At 53.6% G+C, this 16,775-nt stretch overlaps 5 protein-coding genes across 5 annotated transcripts; 3 read left to right on the top strand and 2 right to left on the bottom strand.

Moving 5' to 3' along the window:
* Positions 1–3,562: 3,562 nt before the first annotated feature.
* Positions 3,563–4,684, bottom strand: CORC01_12809 (uncharacterized protein; the record flags this gene model as incomplete). The annotated part of the gene is made up of 1 exon (XM_022624427.1): positions 3,563–4,684. One exon carries the CDS (start codon positions 4,682–4,684, stop codon positions 3,563–3,565), a length of 1,122 nt encoding a protein of 373 aa, XP_022469072.1.
* A 959-nt stretch (positions 4,685–5,643) lies between these two features.
* On the top strand, positions 5,644–7,256 carry CORC01_12808 (cation diffusion facilitator family transporter; the record flags this gene model as incomplete). The annotated part of the gene is made up of 2 exons (XM_022624426.1): positions 5,644–6,063; positions 6,153–7,256. 2 exons carry the CDS (start codon positions 5,644–5,646, stop codon positions 7,254–7,256), a joined length of 1,524 nt encoding a protein of 507 aa, XP_022469071.1.
* Positions 7,257–7,672: 416 nt separating this feature from the next.
* On the bottom strand, positions 7,673–10,552 carry CORC01_12807 (dynamin family protein; the record flags this gene model as incomplete). The annotated part of the gene is made up of 3 exons (XM_022624425.1): positions 7,673–8,118; positions 8,173–10,197; positions 10,255–10,552. 3 exons carry the CDS (start codon positions 10,550–10,552, stop codon positions 7,673–7,675), a joined length of 2,769 nt encoding a protein of 922 aa, XP_022469070.1.
* Positions 10,553–11,736: 1,184 nt separating this feature from the next.
* CORC01_12806 (uncharacterized protein) lies at positions 11,737–13,304 on the top strand (the record flags this gene model as incomplete). Its single annotated transcript, XM_022624424.1, has 4 exons — positions 11,737–11,751; positions 11,802–11,897; positions 11,955–12,699; positions 12,754–13,304. 4 exons carry the CDS (start codon positions 11,737–11,739, stop codon positions 13,302–13,304), a joined length of 1,407 nt encoding a protein of 468 aa, XP_022469069.1.
* Positions 13,305–14,214: 910 nt separating this feature from the next.
* On the top strand, positions 14,215–16,590 carry CORC01_12805 (lysosomal cystine transporter; the record flags this gene model as incomplete). Its single annotated transcript, XM_022624423.1, has 3 exons — positions 14,215–14,797; positions 15,129–15,305; positions 15,908–16,590. 3 exons carry the CDS (start codon positions 14,215–14,217, stop codon positions 16,588–16,590), a joined length of 1,443 nt encoding a protein of 480 aa, XP_022469068.1.
* Positions 16,591–16,775: the final 185 nt, after the last annotated feature.

Here is a 16,775-nt window from a genome sequence, read left to right as displayed (position 1 = left end):
CTCCCATGTCTACTTTGCCTTATATTGATACTGCGCAGAACAAGGTCACTCGCCGTTGTGGTTCGACTGTAATCTGCGACTGCTGGGCACAACGCAAGGATGCTCCCAACTTCAAAGCCGCACATGGAGTTGGCAAGTACGAGTTTGTGTGCTTTACACACCTGGTTAAAGTATTTCTTGAATAAAAGTCCCCTCTTTCCTCTTTCTACACTGCTGGCCTTTTTATGATGCTGCACCTTGGGCGTGTCTGGTAATGAATTGCCTTTTGTTCGGGACAGGAGAGAGTCGTCATTTGCATTCTTGTATCACCTTGGACTCGGTACTTTTACTGCCGTTGCTAGTGTTGCCGTGGCATTAGTAGTGCGAGTCTCACCTCAGGTTCTCAGAGAACCTCACAGGACGCAGGCACCAGGGCGCAGGCGGCAATCGGCCTGGGCAGGTATCGGAGAAAGCCTCAGGGAATGTGCCCCACCGATTGTCTTTAGCAATCGTCAGCGAACGGGACTTGTCCCAGATCCAACGCAAAATGGTGTGAGATTTTGCATTCCTCTGAGCGTCGTTTTCATGGAGAGCATGCCTCGTCCGAATCTGCTCTTTCCCCTGGATTCGGAAGCGGTGAGGTCATGTTCTGTCGGAGACGGGAGTGCACCGCCTGGGCACAGATTCTGCCATGCATCAATGTTCAATATCAACATCGAATTTAGTTTTGCAGGCACAGGGCAGGAAGGTTGGCAGGTAGCAGGCCGGGAGGGTGGCGGGCAGGCACCAAAGAGGACGGGAGGGAACGCCTTCCCGTCTAAGGTACCTTGTCCGTACCTTCCGTCAATTACGATGAGAGCAGAGGGGCGGCAGGGAGGGCGGCGCCATGTGGAGGGCAGTCGCTGATGTCGTCTCCTCCCTGTATATGGATACCGACCGGAACATTTTTGCAAACTTCTGAATCAGAATATGGATACCTACCACCTAATTACATACCAGCACCTCCCTCAGTGTACTATGTAGTAAGTACCTTTGGTATAGACTCGAGGATTACTCCGTACATTGTATGCTCCTGATCCTTCCGACCTGTCGGGACTCTCGATGGCTTTCTCCTTCCCGTCTCCACCTCAGCCGTCTTGTACTCTTGGTCACAGCACATCAGGTCCTTCCTTCGGTCTCCTTGGCGGAACTTGTCCGGAGAACCATCCGCACGAGCTGAATTTCTTTGGACCTTTCCCCCCTTTGGTTCTCCTGAGCCGCGCCGGGGGTTATATCATACACCACGGAATACTCGATGCGTGCCGATGGCGAGCCGTTAGACGCCTTGCTGCCGACTTTGGCATGGGCTGCTGCATACAGGATCCTTCTTTTTTTGTCCTTCCGCCTCTGCCCGCCCGTTGCACGTTTTCCACAAGCTTCGGTACGACGTGGGCGGCTGACCAGTCCACTGGGATGCAGCAGGATCAGAAACACCAGTCTGTGGCTGACCAACACTTGCGCCCAACGACGAACACTGTCCAGGTCGATTGGCCGGGATATGCGCCAGCCGTTCGGAGATGTAATGCTATGCGATGCGATGCGAATGGCGCACAAGCTTCTTTCCAATACCTATCGAGTTGCAATGGCACCATTGAGTGCCTGTGGACACAATAAGGTAGCCCTTGGCCACGAATCGGGGTTTGGAACTCTGCTGATTGGCCGTGCGCGCGCGCCATTTCCCTTGCCGCCTCTGCCATCTCAATTCACAGCAGCGCTTATTATTACTGGCACGAGATGCAAGCCCGCTCCCTTCTTGCCTTCCTGCCTTTCCACTCGTCGTCGGTCCTCCACCTTGGCAAGTGGGCCTAGATCGGGTCGGCGTGCTACCAGTGCCCACCACCATCACCGCCAAGGCTCCATTCACACTCTCCAAACCTCTCAAGCGTCCGCATCCCCACTTCCTCAACTACACATGCTCCTCTTCCTCCCCCCCATTCCCTCCTCATCCTGTTCTACACCATGCCCCCCGATCGAAGGAACAGAGGGGGCCGGTACGCTAGAGAGGGAGGGCTGCCATGACCGCGGACGGTGACGGCTCAGTGCTCACTGACCCCTCAAACTTCATTATCCAGTTGTGTCGTGATGCGTCTGACTCTCGGCTTACTCGACTTACTCGACAGAAACACCTTTTCGGTTAGCCAGCGGGTACTTACAAGACCTCGACCTTGCATCGAGTTGCCAGTGCCAGCGCCAGTGCCCAGCGCAAGCGCAACAGACCAATCCAAATCAGCTACAGCATGCACATTAATACGGCGCATCGCCTCACATGCCCGGTCGTAGTTGGTCCCAAACGCAGCAAAACACCAGGTCCATCAAGCTCCAGTCGAAAATGTCTCGCCGTCTGCCGATCCAACTTGGCTCCGCCGAGCAATCGCTGCGGGCGGGCTTTGCTTCCACGTCGCCAACGTCGTTTTGCTTCCAGACGACATGTCTCAAAGTAGACTCACAGCCGGCGGCCCCCTTTTTTCTCTTTTTTTTTCATTTTTTTTTTTTTTTTCAATCTCGCCGGCGAGGCATCTCCCTACATACCGTAGGTCTCGCAGGGCCTCGAGAGCTGAGTGAAATACCGGTACTACCTTGTCAACTCGGCCGGCTCTGTCAGACTTTCTACGTGTGAGCTGCCAAAAAAAACCAACCTGTTAGAAAGAAATTCAAACAAGAGCCGTGTCTCTTTGCGCCTGCCTCATGAGGGCCAAAAACTCCGTATTGCATATTCATATATAACACAAGTTGAGCCGTGTACGGATGTGTGTGTTTACTGTCCCGAGGCCAGCCAACCATACACACATCCCCCCCACCACCGAGATCAGTCGGTGGACCCTTGTTTTCCGCCTACTACGGAGGAGGTTGGCAAGCTGGGTCGCTGCCCGCTGGCAAGTCTATCTTCGGTTCGTGATTATGTACGCGCAGACCGTGGAATCCCTGCTCTCGACCCACAACTCGATCTCGCTTCTAGTTCTAGCCTGTCTACACGTGTTGGCGATGTACCGATACCCACTTGTCTGACCGTGTCAATGTGCGCACGGGTCCGAGTTGCTGTCCGGGCACATGGGCTAGCATTTAATGACAGATTGTCAATCTCGCTCCGAGTACCGATATGCTCGAAGGAATGGCCAACACAATAATGCCATTGATACGAGGCTGTGACTATGGTATTGAATCCCAAAATTATTAGACGTGTGTGTTTCTTTAGCTAGCTATGGTTCCTAGAGCTACGGAAACACCCGTGACATAAGAATCCTTGCGTGACTTTCGCCATGATAGCGACAAGCTGGCTAAAGAATATTCTGTTAAAAGACAGTGTATGAACTTCTGGGAATACAGCAAAACCTTACCCGCTTGCTAATTTCTATTATGAAAGGACGCTCGCTTACTTTTGGAAACCTTGACATCTGTACCCTGAATTACAAAACGCCTTGCCCTGGACTTTACCCTGCCAACGCTGTTTGTCTGACCTTGTTGACCTGCGCAACAGACCACGATGGTCGACGGAGAGAACACTGAGGGAAATAGAATGAGCTGGAATCCAAGACCGTTCCAGTCTTCACTCCCCGCTGATCTTAGCATGGCGAAAGTATTTCATTCCCATCCAGGCCACGGAGACCCATACCCAAGCCATGATACTGGTCAAGATGATAAGTGCCGGATAGTAGCCCGTGATGGGTAGCGTCGGATCGTCCTCGAGCTCTGGAGGGGCGTACGGGGTCGTACCAACATCCCACGCCCAACTCCATACCCCGAAGACTGACCCCATGCCCATAACAAACACGAGCCCCGTCACGATCAAGACAACCCAACCCCACCATTCCGTGTCCGAGTAGTCGATTTCGGCGTCGTTTGGCGGCAATGCGGTGGTCGACAAGCCGCTGTACGAAAGCGGTGATTTCGCCTGCAGTATAGACTGCTGCCGAGGCCGGGTGCCAAAGTATGATTCGGAGCCCGACGAGAGCGATGAGCCGGGCTGTAGGTGCGACGGTGTGTGGTTCGGTATATGCAAAACATCGTCTTCGTCCGTCGTAGATGTGTACGATATTGTGGGGCTCGTGATGGTGGACTCTGTCTCATTTGGTTGTCCAGAATTCGTCAGAGAAGATACTGAGGATTCGACCAGGCTCGACCTGCTCGCATATCCATCCATTGAAGGCCGCGGTGTCAGGTCCGCAATGTTTAGCCCAAGAGGGTCGTGTTCAAAAGCTGCCGCAAGCGATCGGGACGCAGCGCCGTCCTCCATGTCGTGGGAGACGGTATGTGAGGTATTGATGGTAAGCTGCTTCGCCTCTTTGCGCTCCCGTTGCGCGCCTCTTCCCAGTAGGGCCACCTTCCTAAGGGAACCCTTCCTTCGCCGAGACTTTTGTTGCTGCTGCTGCTGCTGGATGACGGTCGACATGGATGTCGGCGGGGGCCGCGAAGTATTGTCCTCGGCTTCTTGGTAACGCTGCTGCTGCTTCCCATCGGAATGGGAGCGCATAAAGGGGAGTTTGGAAAGGAAGTTTGCGCCGGAAGAGGTGCGTCGGTGGGGGGCCGTTGGCTGCGGCTGTTGCTGCTGATATTGATGCTTTGTAAGTGAGACCGACTTTGGCGACACAGGTATTGCTGCCGATCGGTCGTTCATCGCATACGTGCGACCCTCGGCGCCATTGTCGCCGCCAGCCGTAGTATGGTCCATTGCATTTGTTCAGGTATTCGAACTGCGATAATCCCTTATCGTCCCGTCGGAAAAGTGGATCAAACCGAGAGGCATGGGTGGGGAAGAGTCTCACGTCAAAGGCATGGGACCGTGTACGAGTCGGGCCGCGACACTGACGCCCACTCTACCAAAAATGCGCAGTGAAGGGGGGAGAAAGAGGTTGAGGTTCAGTTCAAGTCAATCGTTGATAATTCTGGATTTGATTGTGAAATTTGTCACAGCCACGGAGAGCTCAGGTTGGCGATTTGGATTGACGTGGTCGAGGACTGAGCGGGCTAACTGCAAAGAGGTAAAAGGCGTAGGACCCTGCATTGTGACGTGGGTCGTGGAAAGGCACGTCGCAAAGTCACTGCCGCTACCTCTGGGGACCATTCCATGGTTTGATTCGGTGCCAAGGTGCCTAGAGAGGTAGGTAGGACTAGGTAGGTAGGTAGTGACTGTGTGGAAGGAGGCTAAGTGGTTTAAAGCAACAAGATAGGTATGAATACGGAGAGGTAACGAGGAAAGCGGGTGGTGGTGCGCCCCTGGCATATTTTCCCATTGGGCCAATTCCCGGAGTAGTAGCATATTCTCCCCTGAACAGATGCATTTAGACCATTTCAGTTTGTGGGGGACGTCGTGGGGCGAACCTGGAGACAGATCTCCGTCGTCCCTTCTTTGGCCGGCGTTTTTACCGGGCTAGCAGTGACACCGACTGGAATGTCAACCTTCCCAACCTGGAGACTCGTACTGTCGATGATTGCACGTCTCGTCCCATCTCTTCCTGGTGCTTCTTTGCCTCGCCCACCTACCTTATCCTGCGACCTCTAGCCCCCCGGAGCAACGCACAATGCATGCCGGTGATTGTCGGACACCACCGCCATTGATCCTGTTGCTGACGCCGTCCCTGCTTGTCTTTTTTTCCCAGCGAGGAACGTCGTTGGGAAGAAAATAGTTCCATGGCTTCCAGCCCTGCCACAGGCCAACCCTCCTCCGCCCCTCTGCGACCTGCCACCCCACCGAACCCCCAAAGCGGTAACGGCAGAAGTGATAACACCTCGTCAACCCATGTCGTCTGTGGCCCTCCGCAACTCGCCTTTCCATCTATCAACATCAACGACGAAGCCACCGAAGTGGTCGCGGCAGTGGACGAGGACGGCCGTCATCCCCGCACCTCCAGTTCCCCTGGTGTAGCATCGACACACATAGGCAGCCCTGGACTTCTCGCGCCCGCCAACCTGAAACCCGGCTTGCTTCGTCCAGACTTCCCACCAGCTGCAGACATGGCCGAAGACGACCCTCCTTCTGCTGGGGGCTCGACCGTCCCGAGCCCCTTCAACTTTCAGACGCAAGTCATCTCGACCTCGCCTGTCAAGTCGGTATGTCCAGATACACCATTGCGATAATGATTCGCGCCCCTTCCACCTCCTCAACTAGCCAATTGATCGCTGACATTGGCGGCTCGCAGAACATTGGCCAGCGCCGCGGCCATCGATACAAGCATAGTTCCATTTCCACCCAACACCAGATCTTCCAAGAGCCTCCCCAGCGACCGCCGCCTGTTCTGCCAGCCTCCCTGCCTGTGCCAACCGTTCGAGAAGCATGGAAAAGTATGTCGAAGGACCAGCGCGTCAGGCTCTATTGGAGCTTATGCCACTTGGCTGTCGCGTCTTGGCTCTTCTTCATTTCCGAGGGCTCCGTTGCCATGATGGCACTCTCCCACCTAGTTTTCTTTGACGCCGGTAGCGCAGCAGTATGCGTCGCTGTCGATGTTCTAGGCAACTTCGAGGTCTGGCGCCGTAGCAGTATTCGTCATCCCTTTGGTCTCGAGAGAGCTGAGGTTCTCGCCGGCTTCGCTATGTCCATCTTCCTGCTCTTTGGAGGCTTCGATCTCGTGTCGCACAATCTTAAGCACTGGCTGGAAACCAAGGGTGGACATGAACCGCACCACGAACATGCTCACGAGCGTGTCTCGGCCGGAGAAGTGGATTGGGCTGCTTTCGCGGCTATCACAAGCACAGTCATTTCAGCGTATGGTCTTAAGAACCATGCACGCATTGCTAGAATTATGCGTGTGTCGTGGCTAGCCAAGCTACCTACCCACTTCTCCAATATCTTCCACTTCCTGACGGTTTTCTTTTCGAGTCTACTGCTACTATTACCACTTCTATCCATCAAGAGCTATATCTGGCTCGACCGTACACTCTGCGCCGCCATCGCTGCCTCAATGTTTCTTTTCGGCGCCAAGCTGGCCATGGCCCAGGCTATGATGTTGCTCATGTCATACGGCGGCATCGGTGGTAATGAAGGCGTATCATCAGTGGTACGGGAGATCGAGGCCGAACCAGGCGTGGCACGGATCGAGGATGCGCAATTTTGGCAGGTGCACTACGGACTATGCATGGCCAATCTAAAGATCTGTGTCGCCAAAGGTTGTGACGAGGGAGCCATCAGCAAGCTACGCAGTCGCATATCAACCCTGATCCAAAATAGGCTTGGGGAAGGCTACGGACGTGGCACGAGCCTAAGATGGGAGGTTACCTTGCAGACGAGCGTCGAAGCGACCCTTTGATCCAGTGAGGATGACAAATTGTCTTGTAAGGTTCATCGCCAATATCTGCGTTGTACGAATTAGGAGCGAAGCCAAAGCCTCATTGAGAGTGTGTCGGCTTATTTACTTTAGAACAAGAGAGAAATTCCAGTAACACACCAAGAGCGAGAAAAGTCTATTTTTTCAAGAGACCGGAGTCGAGGAGGGTATCCTTCTTATTGTATACCACTTTACACAAAAATACCATAGAGAAACTTGCATGTAGACAGTCTGAGGCCTGCTCTACGCCGCTCACGCGACGAGAAAAAGCGAGGTCAGCAGCACAACGTTGATCTTTGAGACACCCAAACTCCTTTTGCACCCAGGTCATAATGCGTTACAGGTCCAAGATGAGTAGGGCCGGATGGGAATGTCGCCAGATGATGGCCTCATCCCAATCAAAACAGCCCCCAGCGTCCACGCTGCTTCTCATCCTTATTAGGCCTGTTGTTGCTACCCTTCAGCCGCTCTCTCTCGCGGCCCTCAAGCTGCCTCAGGCTCTCCATCTTCTCAAGGACCAACTCGAGCAGATCCTTGCGGCGGATGACTTCGAGGTGCCTCTTGATCTTGGGGTCTTCCTTGGCAAATTTCTCAATATCTTCCTCGGAGAGGTGTCTTCCCAGCCGGAGGTCGAGTTCTCTTGGAAAGTTATAGTAGAACTCCGATAGAAGCTCCACATTGAGGAACAGAACAGCCGTTGACGCGAGCTTGGTAGCTGCCGCATCAAGGAAAACCTCTGGGCAGTAGTACTTGTTCTTGAGGCTGGTGCATTGCTTAGATTTGACAGCCATAAGACGCATCTTGATAATGTCGGCACGGTCCCTGAGGAAAACAGCCTCACGTCCTGGGATCTGTTAGTCACCATCAACAAACACATGAGCAACTAATTCCAACCTACCTCTCTTGAGGAGCGAGGCGCTGAAGCCTCCCGCACCACTACGACTCTCTCCTTCGACCACAACATCACCCTTACGGGCGCGATCGACAAAGTTCATCACTTCTCTAAGCTTTCGTCGGCCGCCGACAACGTCTTCGATGCTCTTGAGGGCGCCTTCGCAGTCCTGGAGCTCCTTCTTCAGGACAACAGCTGAATGATCCCGACCTTGAATCCATTCTCTCTCGTCAATATCAATTTCGAACTTGTAAGGCTTGATGCAGTTCTCAACTTGATCGCTCGTGCTGTAAAACCGCTCATTCAAGATTGTCGACGCAGCTTCGTTGATTGCCTCCCGTGCAAAAGGATGGCTGCTGAAAGTGGAGTGCTTGATCAGACTATCAATGTGTGCCTGAATAGCCGATGCAACCACAGTTGTAGCCAATCTGCCAACGCCAAGTTTTGTCAACGAAGAAGTCGACGCGTCGAGCTGGCGATGCCAGTACAAAGAGTTGGGGTCCGCTTTGGGAAGATCCGCTAAGCTGTCCGGCTCTGGCATCGCAGGGGACAAGTCCTGGATAGGCTTGTTCCAGTACCGGGCCGCCAGAAGGTCGAGAACTTTCTGATCCAGCTCTTGCTTCAGCAGCTGGTGCATCTGTGGACGCCCAAACTCCTCGGTGAATTGCTTGAACGAATGTTTGAAGCCATCGAGGCTTTCCGCCAAGTAAGATTCAGCTGATAGCGGGCGATCGTTGTACTGCACCTTGAACTCATAGGTCGCTTCCTCAAGCTCCTGTTTGATGGCGTCGCTAGTCGTTGCTAGGCTAGCAGACATCGTTTGTTCGAGAACGGTCATGAGTTTCTTACGCAGGTTGATGGTCCCTACGTTAACTCCAGCGCCCTCGCCAAACTCCAGAGGATGTGCCGAGAAGAAGGTGTTCTCGTTCTTTGCGATGACAGTCATCACGCTACCAGATCTCTTGAAAAGGCCAGTCGTTTGCGGGATTTTGGAGACAACACCCACGTAACCCAGCCTCAGCGGAAACTGCTTGTCGCTCAGGATGGCGGCACCGCGAGGAGCGTCCACCAGATCCATCTTGGTTACAACGCCGATGGTCCTTTCGCCTCTAGGGTCCACGCGGCGACTGGCGCGCAATGCGGTTGAATTTGCCAGATCTACGTCCGCGGCGGAGATGGCAAGAATAACGTTGGGAGGCTGAATGTACTTGTCGCATAGCTCCGAAATCTTCTGCTTTAATTCGAGAGGCTGACCCTGACCAACCACCTGAATATACCCGGGCAGATCAATCAGAGACAAATCTGGGACATTTGGCGAGTAGATGGTCAGATGAATGGGATCATCCGACACACATTGAGTGTCCGGCACGGCCAGGTTAAGCTCGGTCAAGGTCCTTTGGATTGAGGAAAAGTCGGTAACGCGTCGTAGACCTAAGTCGGGAAACTCGCCATACTCTGCATCCGACTCGGGCGTATTGACGAGGGTCAGTTCTATGGGCCGGCGCGTGACCATGTTGCTTCCTTTGGGAAGGAATTCGTGGCCGACGAGAGCCTCCAAAACGGAGCTCTTTCCTGACGACTGTGAACCGATCACAACAATTGAAGGGAGCGTCAGGGTGCTCGATTGTCCAACTTGCTGGAGCATGCTCCGAATCTCGATCATCTTCTTCGTCAAAATCATCATCTGGTCGTCATTGGCCACCTCATCGGGTTCTCGCGGGTCGTCCTCCGAGGATTGATCGTAGCCATACGCAGCAGCTGAACCTCCTGCGATAACAGCCGCACCGGCTCTGCTCTGCTTGGGCGGCTCCCCTCCAGATCCTCCTGAACCGCCTCCACCGGTGCCAATGTCTTCGTGGATACGTAAGACCTTTTGCAGCCATTCTGGGGTTTCAATTTGTTCTTTCGTGTTTTCCCACCCGCGCATCGTTTGATCGATGATACCCTTTGCACCTCCAAAGAAAGTAGACGTGGTTTCCGAAATGCCGTCTGCTGTTTTGCTGACCATATCCCAGGCGTTGGTGGTGAGCTCTGTAAATGGCCTGATCAGCAAGGCAACTCATTTTGATGTGAAGGGAAGGACAGTACGGTTAGCCTGGTACTGGATCCAGGCGAGGGTTCCGACAGCTAGACCACCGAACATGGCGGGGATTCTAGCGAACTTTATGACCAGCTTTGGTAGGAAGCGGGCAAAAGACGCATTCCGCACGACAACAGCATTATGGAAGGCATTGCCAGGGAACCACATGCGCCGTTGCGTAGCACGCACTGCGGCATCTGCTCGCTGGAGCCCGCCTGCGGGAAATCGGTGGAAGTGTCGAACGGCTTGGACTGGAGCGCGTCGCGTCAATGGCGAAAGCCCTGCGGCCAAGAGACGTCCGCTCATGCTGCCGGCGAAGCACGGGACGCGTGTGCTAAGAGACAGCGGTAGGTTTTTCGCATGTGAGATGGGAAGTCGAGTAAAAAGGCCAGAGATTCGGGCGTCTGAAGTGAATAGGCGGTGTCGTTGTGGTGATAGTTGACGTGGTTGTCTCCAACGCTTCCGGCCCGACAGGAGACGTGAATATCAGAATTCCGTTGACATGTCACGAATCGGGGACGAATGAGGAACGGCGCCGATGGTAATCAGGCGGGTTCTCGCGGGTTGCATGAAGAGCCCATTTCACTAAGGCAGTATTAGTGGGGACGACATTGACGTACCGTCCATCTTCCCCAAAAGAGGACCAAAGTACGGATACCTCCCTGCTAGCTACCTTACCTTAGGCACTTACCGTGCACATTACTTTAGGCCGAAGCTCATAGCTTGCTCTTATCGCCCCTCGCATAGAACCTTATCGCCTTCGTCATACCCAGACGTACCTCATACAAGACACAGCTCCAATGTCCCTCCGATGGCGCTGGATGTCCAGTCGCACCCAAGAAATTGATTGACTGCGCATGGCCATCCCAGCAGCTGACCAGCTTTGCTTACCTAGGATCCGTATACCGCCCCTGATCAAATGACTCACTGCTATTCTTGTCTCATCCATCCCCAACCCTAAGAAATCACAAAGCCGCTTGGAAGCTTGGAACAACCAGAATCCCGGAAGAAGGCGCAATCGCTGAGAGTCATTCATTAAGATTAACAGCAACACCCTCCACTTCATACAAACGCCCTGCCCATAACTCACATAGAAGGTTTCGTGCTGGCACACGGGCCTTCAGCTCAACCCCCCCCCCCCCCCTTTCCCACGTACCTGACTTGTTCGGTACTCCGTGCTCTGGCATTCATCGAGTAAGAAAGCTGCTACCTCATCCCTATCAACTTGCGCCACCGCCCTGGGGTTTCTGATCGCGCCATAGCTCATCAAACGAATAAATCTGGCCAATACTTTCTTCAGCTTCTCCTATTCGCGAATTCGTTCCTCGCATCTCGTCTCATCCCCGGGGTACTTGTTGCTATTCAAGAAACAATCAAACCAACACCGAAGACAGACGCATCGCTCACGCGACACCTACTCACCTCTTCTCCCAACGCCCTCCTTCTCTATTATCCTCCGCCTGATTCTCGCCTGTCACAGCTCGCCCACAATGTGTCGTTTCCTGGTAGGTACAGTTTTATTGAGCATTGCCGCACAGCAGCTGAATGAGTCCAGGTATATCGGGGAAGCGACGAGATTCTTCTCTCCAAACTAATTCTTGACCCTACGCACTCTATCCTGAAGCAGTCATTTGACTCCAGGCTCAGACTGGTATGTTACTCTGGCAAATGACTTGTAACTTACTGACATATGGCGGCGGCCAAATAGGATACGCGAAGAGGCCAGAACAACGCAGATGGCTTCGGTATCGGCTTCTACACGGATCCCAAGCTTGGCCACGCCCCCTGCCTCTTTACCTCGACAATCCCCGCCTGGAACTGCACCAACCTGCAGCGCATCGCCTCCAAGACTGCCTCTCAACTTATCTTCGCCCACGTACGAGCAACGACCGAGGGATCGCTCAGTGAGGACAACTGCCATCCTTTTTGCCACGGTAGCTTGATGTGGATGCACAACGGCGGTCTTGGGGGTTGGAAGTATATCAAGAGAAGGCTGGGGTCGAGATTAGCCGACAAGTGGTACCTTGGGGTTCAAGGTGGTACAGACAGTGAGTGGGCGTTTGCGCTGTTTCTCGATACTCTCGAAAGGATGGGCATCGACCCGGATTCGCAGCCCGCCCACGGCTTCGGTCCTACAGTGTTAAGAAAGGCCATGCTGAAGACCATCGCCACCATCAACGAATTGATTGATGAAATCCCAGAAAGCACGATTCATGCGGAAAACATCGATACCCGAAGCTTGCTCAACTTCGCTGTCACAGACGGCAAAAGTGTTATCTGTACACGGTACATCAGCAGCGCCACAGATGAAGCTGCAAGTCTGTACTACTCGTCCGGTACTGAATGGGGAACAAGGACATCGGCAGCAACCGACCGGAACTATCAAATGGAACGCCAAGACAAAGGTGCAGATATCGTACTTGTCGCAAGTGAACCGCTGACGTTTGAGAGAGGTATGGTTTGAGGACTCCGTAATGTGGTGTTTGAGCCCGTACTAATCGGAACAGAAAACTGGGTTAATGTTCCTACAAACTCGATTCTGACGATTCATAACCAAACTGTCATGGTTCATCCGATTATTGACAAGTACTACGACCGAAGCCCGTACCACGCCAGATCAAGCGCTTTTGTTCAGACGAAGGGACTCATGGCGAACGAGAAGATTTCGTCACTCCTCAGCCCGGCAGCAACGTCCCTGCCAACCTCCGAGACTTCCAAAAAAAATCTTGGGCCGACTATTCCTTTCAGTGTCTCTCGCAGCCACACCCCTGAGCCTACATATGTCCGCAAATCACGGTCTCCCAGCCAGCTTCACGAAGTATCAACGCCGGCAGACTCCAGGTCCATCATTACCATTTCAAGCGCGCAAACCAACACATCAAAGCCTCCGGTTCAGGGAAATATCAAGGTGAAACGGGCGGCGCTAGAGCAGGCTGCTCCCAATGCCGACAGCGACATAGACTCACTGCTGCCTGCCGAAGATCAGAGTCAGAGCAGAACAGAGTTTGGCCATCCTAACAAGTTGTCGAGATTCTTTCCTGAGTTGACCATGACCTAGCGGCTTGGAAGAATGAAAAGGTTACGCTAGCAACTTCCAAGGCAAAGCTATGTGCGCGCCTCGTGGCTGCGGATGAGTCCAGCCGTTGTAAAGTAGTTATGATTGCCAATGGGCGGGGTGTATTGGAGCACGATTCTGTATAATTAGGGCTGGGAAAATCAATGTCCAGAAGAGAAAATTCCATCAATAAACCAAAGCATCTAGGAATTCGGCCTGTGGTGGGTCATGGGATCCTGCCGCCTCGTGATGCTTGCTCTCCGATTCAACTGTTATGTACCATCCGGGCTTCCGGAAGTGGCACCTTAGGTGCCGAGCATGAGGTCCGATTTGGCGCACACCGCATTTCGCCTATGAACTTGCTGGGGATCGACGGGGCATAGCGAGTAGGTTCGCTCCACACGGGTTGGACTCAGGTATTCAATGGCTTTGATACGGTTCGTACTCTCTACAACCACTCTGATTGGCATTTGACAGCGGCGATGGATGCCCTACTTCTCTTGATGCCTGTCTAATGCGAATTTATGATGCTTGGAAAGATACTGCTCAAGGTTCGAATCCAAGGTCCACATATGCGCCAGAGCTTGAATAAGCTGATTTGGGATGGCAGAACCTGCGTCCAGGTCGACTCTTGTTGTTTGACCGGCTCATTGACGGGAAACAGCACTCACATGGGCTGGCGAAGATCAGCACCTCATGAACCAGTTGTCTCTTATCTGCCTGTCGGTATCGCCAACAAAGACCTTCCATTGGCTTGGGGAGTTCACCGCTAGAGATCTTATCGAGAGACTAATAAAGCCATCATCACTCTTCACTCTACATCACTCACTTTTGACTATGTAGCCACCTCATATACTATCCGGTACATACCCGAGAGACAATTTCTTGTCGTATCACATTGAGACGATCACAAATGGCCTCACCAAGATGTTTTTTCCTAGAGCTCCCTTGCGAGATTCGCCTCGACATCTATACCCACCTCCTCCTCCACCCTCCCCTGGATAGACTCGACTCATCCTTGCCGCACACAAGGCTACATCCCGCAATCCTCGCTGCAAGCCGACAAATCCACGCCGAGGGGATGCCCATCCTCTACTGCAACAACATATTCCTCGCACACGCCAAACTGCTCTCCTCCTTTCCACGCCTGCGATCATGGTATCCGCCCGTCCGGGAACGCTCCGTGCTCCCGCGCATCCGCCGCTTCCACATCCGGGTGCGGCTGGACTGCGATCTGGCGTTCGATGCCGAGGCCGCCACGGCGGCTTTCAGCGGCGTGGATGAGCTCCTCGTCGAAGTGTGGCAGGCCGCCTTCCAAAGTGCGGATCACGGCGCACTATATGTTTTTGAGGGGGTCCGGGGAGTCAAGGCCGTTCGGATCTATGGGAGCATCACAGGATTTGAAGTCTATGTGAGCTGGCTTGAGGGCGTGATGCGCTGGGGCGGTGACCTCGATGGCAAAGATGCTGGTTCTGTTGACATGGCGCCATCTCAAAGTCAAAATCATGAGTTTCACCGCACCGGATGAGGGTTTATGGCATTTCAATTTCCATCACCGAACGTTCAAGATTCGCGAAGCAGCTGGAGTAAAGTCATCGCTCGCTGCCAAGGTATTGCGCAAACGACGGGCTCTCCTGCATTCAAAAAGCTTCACTGAGAATGAGTTTTTATCTCATCTGGATTCAGCGACTCATACGGTGTTTTTTTGATTGAAGCTGGCTGGGAAGCACCAGACATAACAGACAATAGGTGCCTTGCGTTCCGAATTCTCTACCTCAGGTACGGTCAGACTCTCGTTCCATATAACAATGGCGACATCACACCCAGCGGTGACAACACCCAACTCCACTCCACGCCCGCACCTGCTCCTCCCTGGGCAGTCCCCTAGGGTCCACCTGCAGTGGGTCACAGGAACGATTGGAATGGATGAGCTTCCCACCGTCTATCACAGCAACCTCGTTACCGGCCTCCTGGTCACTTGGGCTGCCCCGCCCGCCGCCTTAGGTGCTGTTTCCGCTGTGCTTTTTGCTGCTGGTGGGGCCACTGACCTTTGGCCGCTGGCTGTCCGAAATAGCGCAGCGACGACGCTAACCCCCATGTGGTCGGTCCCATGTCGCAATCCTGCGCACGGCGAGCATCTCATTTACAACTTCTTGCGACCTTTTCCCCCCAAATAGCGTTCACTCAAAAGCATATCAACATCCCCCTCTTCCTCCTGCACACGAACTGAAGCCTGGAGGTCTGCTGGCTGACTACCTGCCTTAGAGAAAGGTTCCGGAGAGAAGGAACGCAAGAACGCTCATAAAGAAGGATCCGGTCGTACAGGAGTTTCAACCACTTTCGGGCAACCTCGATTTCAACAGCTACAGACGAAATGGCACTCGAATTCCTCCCTTTTCTGTCCGCCGTTTTTGGTTGGATCTACTTCCTTTGCTGGTCCGGTTCTTTCTACCCGCAGCCTCTCCTGAATTTCCACAGGAAAACCACGGCTGGTACAACGGTTGACTTTCCCTTGATCAACTGCCTAGGTAAAACATCAGAACACCACGTGGAGAACGCATGTAATCAGGGCACGGCGCTGACAAGAAAACTCACTCTTCCTGCAGGCTTCCTTGCCTACTTTGTCTCCAACGCCGCGTTCTACTACTCCCCCGTCGTCCGCGCCCAGTACGCCGCGCGCAACCACGGCCTCACCCCGACGGTTGCCTTCAACGACATCACCTTTGCCGCCCACGCCCTCCTCCTCTCCTTCATAACCACCTCGCAGTATCTCCCTAAGCTCTGGGGCTTCACGCCCGCGCCGGGTACTAAACCGAGCCGCTTCATTTTGGGCATCGCCTCGGGCTGTATTGTGGGCGTCGCCATCGTGGGGCTCATCGTTGCATCCGCCCCAGGCGATGGAGACCCGGTCACGAGCTGGTGCGCCCTCGATGTCGTCTACGCCGTGTCCTACGTCAAGCTCGTCATCACCCTCATCAAATATACCCCACAAGTCATCACAAACTACCGCAACAAGTCCACCAAGGGCTGGTCCATCTGGCAGATCCTGCTCGACTTCTCCGGCGGCCTCCTCTCCGTCGCGCAGCAGGCAATTGACTCTTACCTGCAGCGCGACTGGTCTGGCATCACTGGCAACCCCGTCAAGTTTGCGCTGGGCAACGTATCCATGGTGTATGACTTGGTCTTTATGACCCAGCACTACGTCTTGTACCGCGGCTCTGACGGTAAGGCCGATGAGAGAGACTCGCTTCTTCGAGCGGATGATGAGGAGCACCAAAGACTAGACTAGACTAGGTTAGAGTTGTCATATATGTATACATTTGGCTGGCAATGCAATCACATTTCAAATCAATACCCTAGGAGACTAGATACCTCGTAAATCATGCACTCAGGCGGCTAGTCTGGCTCAGTTCTTTGCTGGCCTTGTTCAGACGCTTGGAAGCCTGATTGGTCGGCATTATAATGCCTTCACAC

Source organism: Colletotrichum orchidophilum, assembly GCF_001831195.1.
Source record: "Colletotrichum orchidophilum strain IMI 309357 chromosome Unknown Scaffold_166.1, whole genome shotgun sequence".
NCBI classification, from domain to species: Eukaryota; Fungi; Ascomycota; class Sordariomycetes; order Glomerellales; family Glomerellaceae; genus Colletotrichum; species Colletotrichum orchidophilum.
The sequence above is the reverse complement of the archived record's forward strand: the minus strand, read 5'-3'. Positions and strand labels throughout refer to the sequence as shown.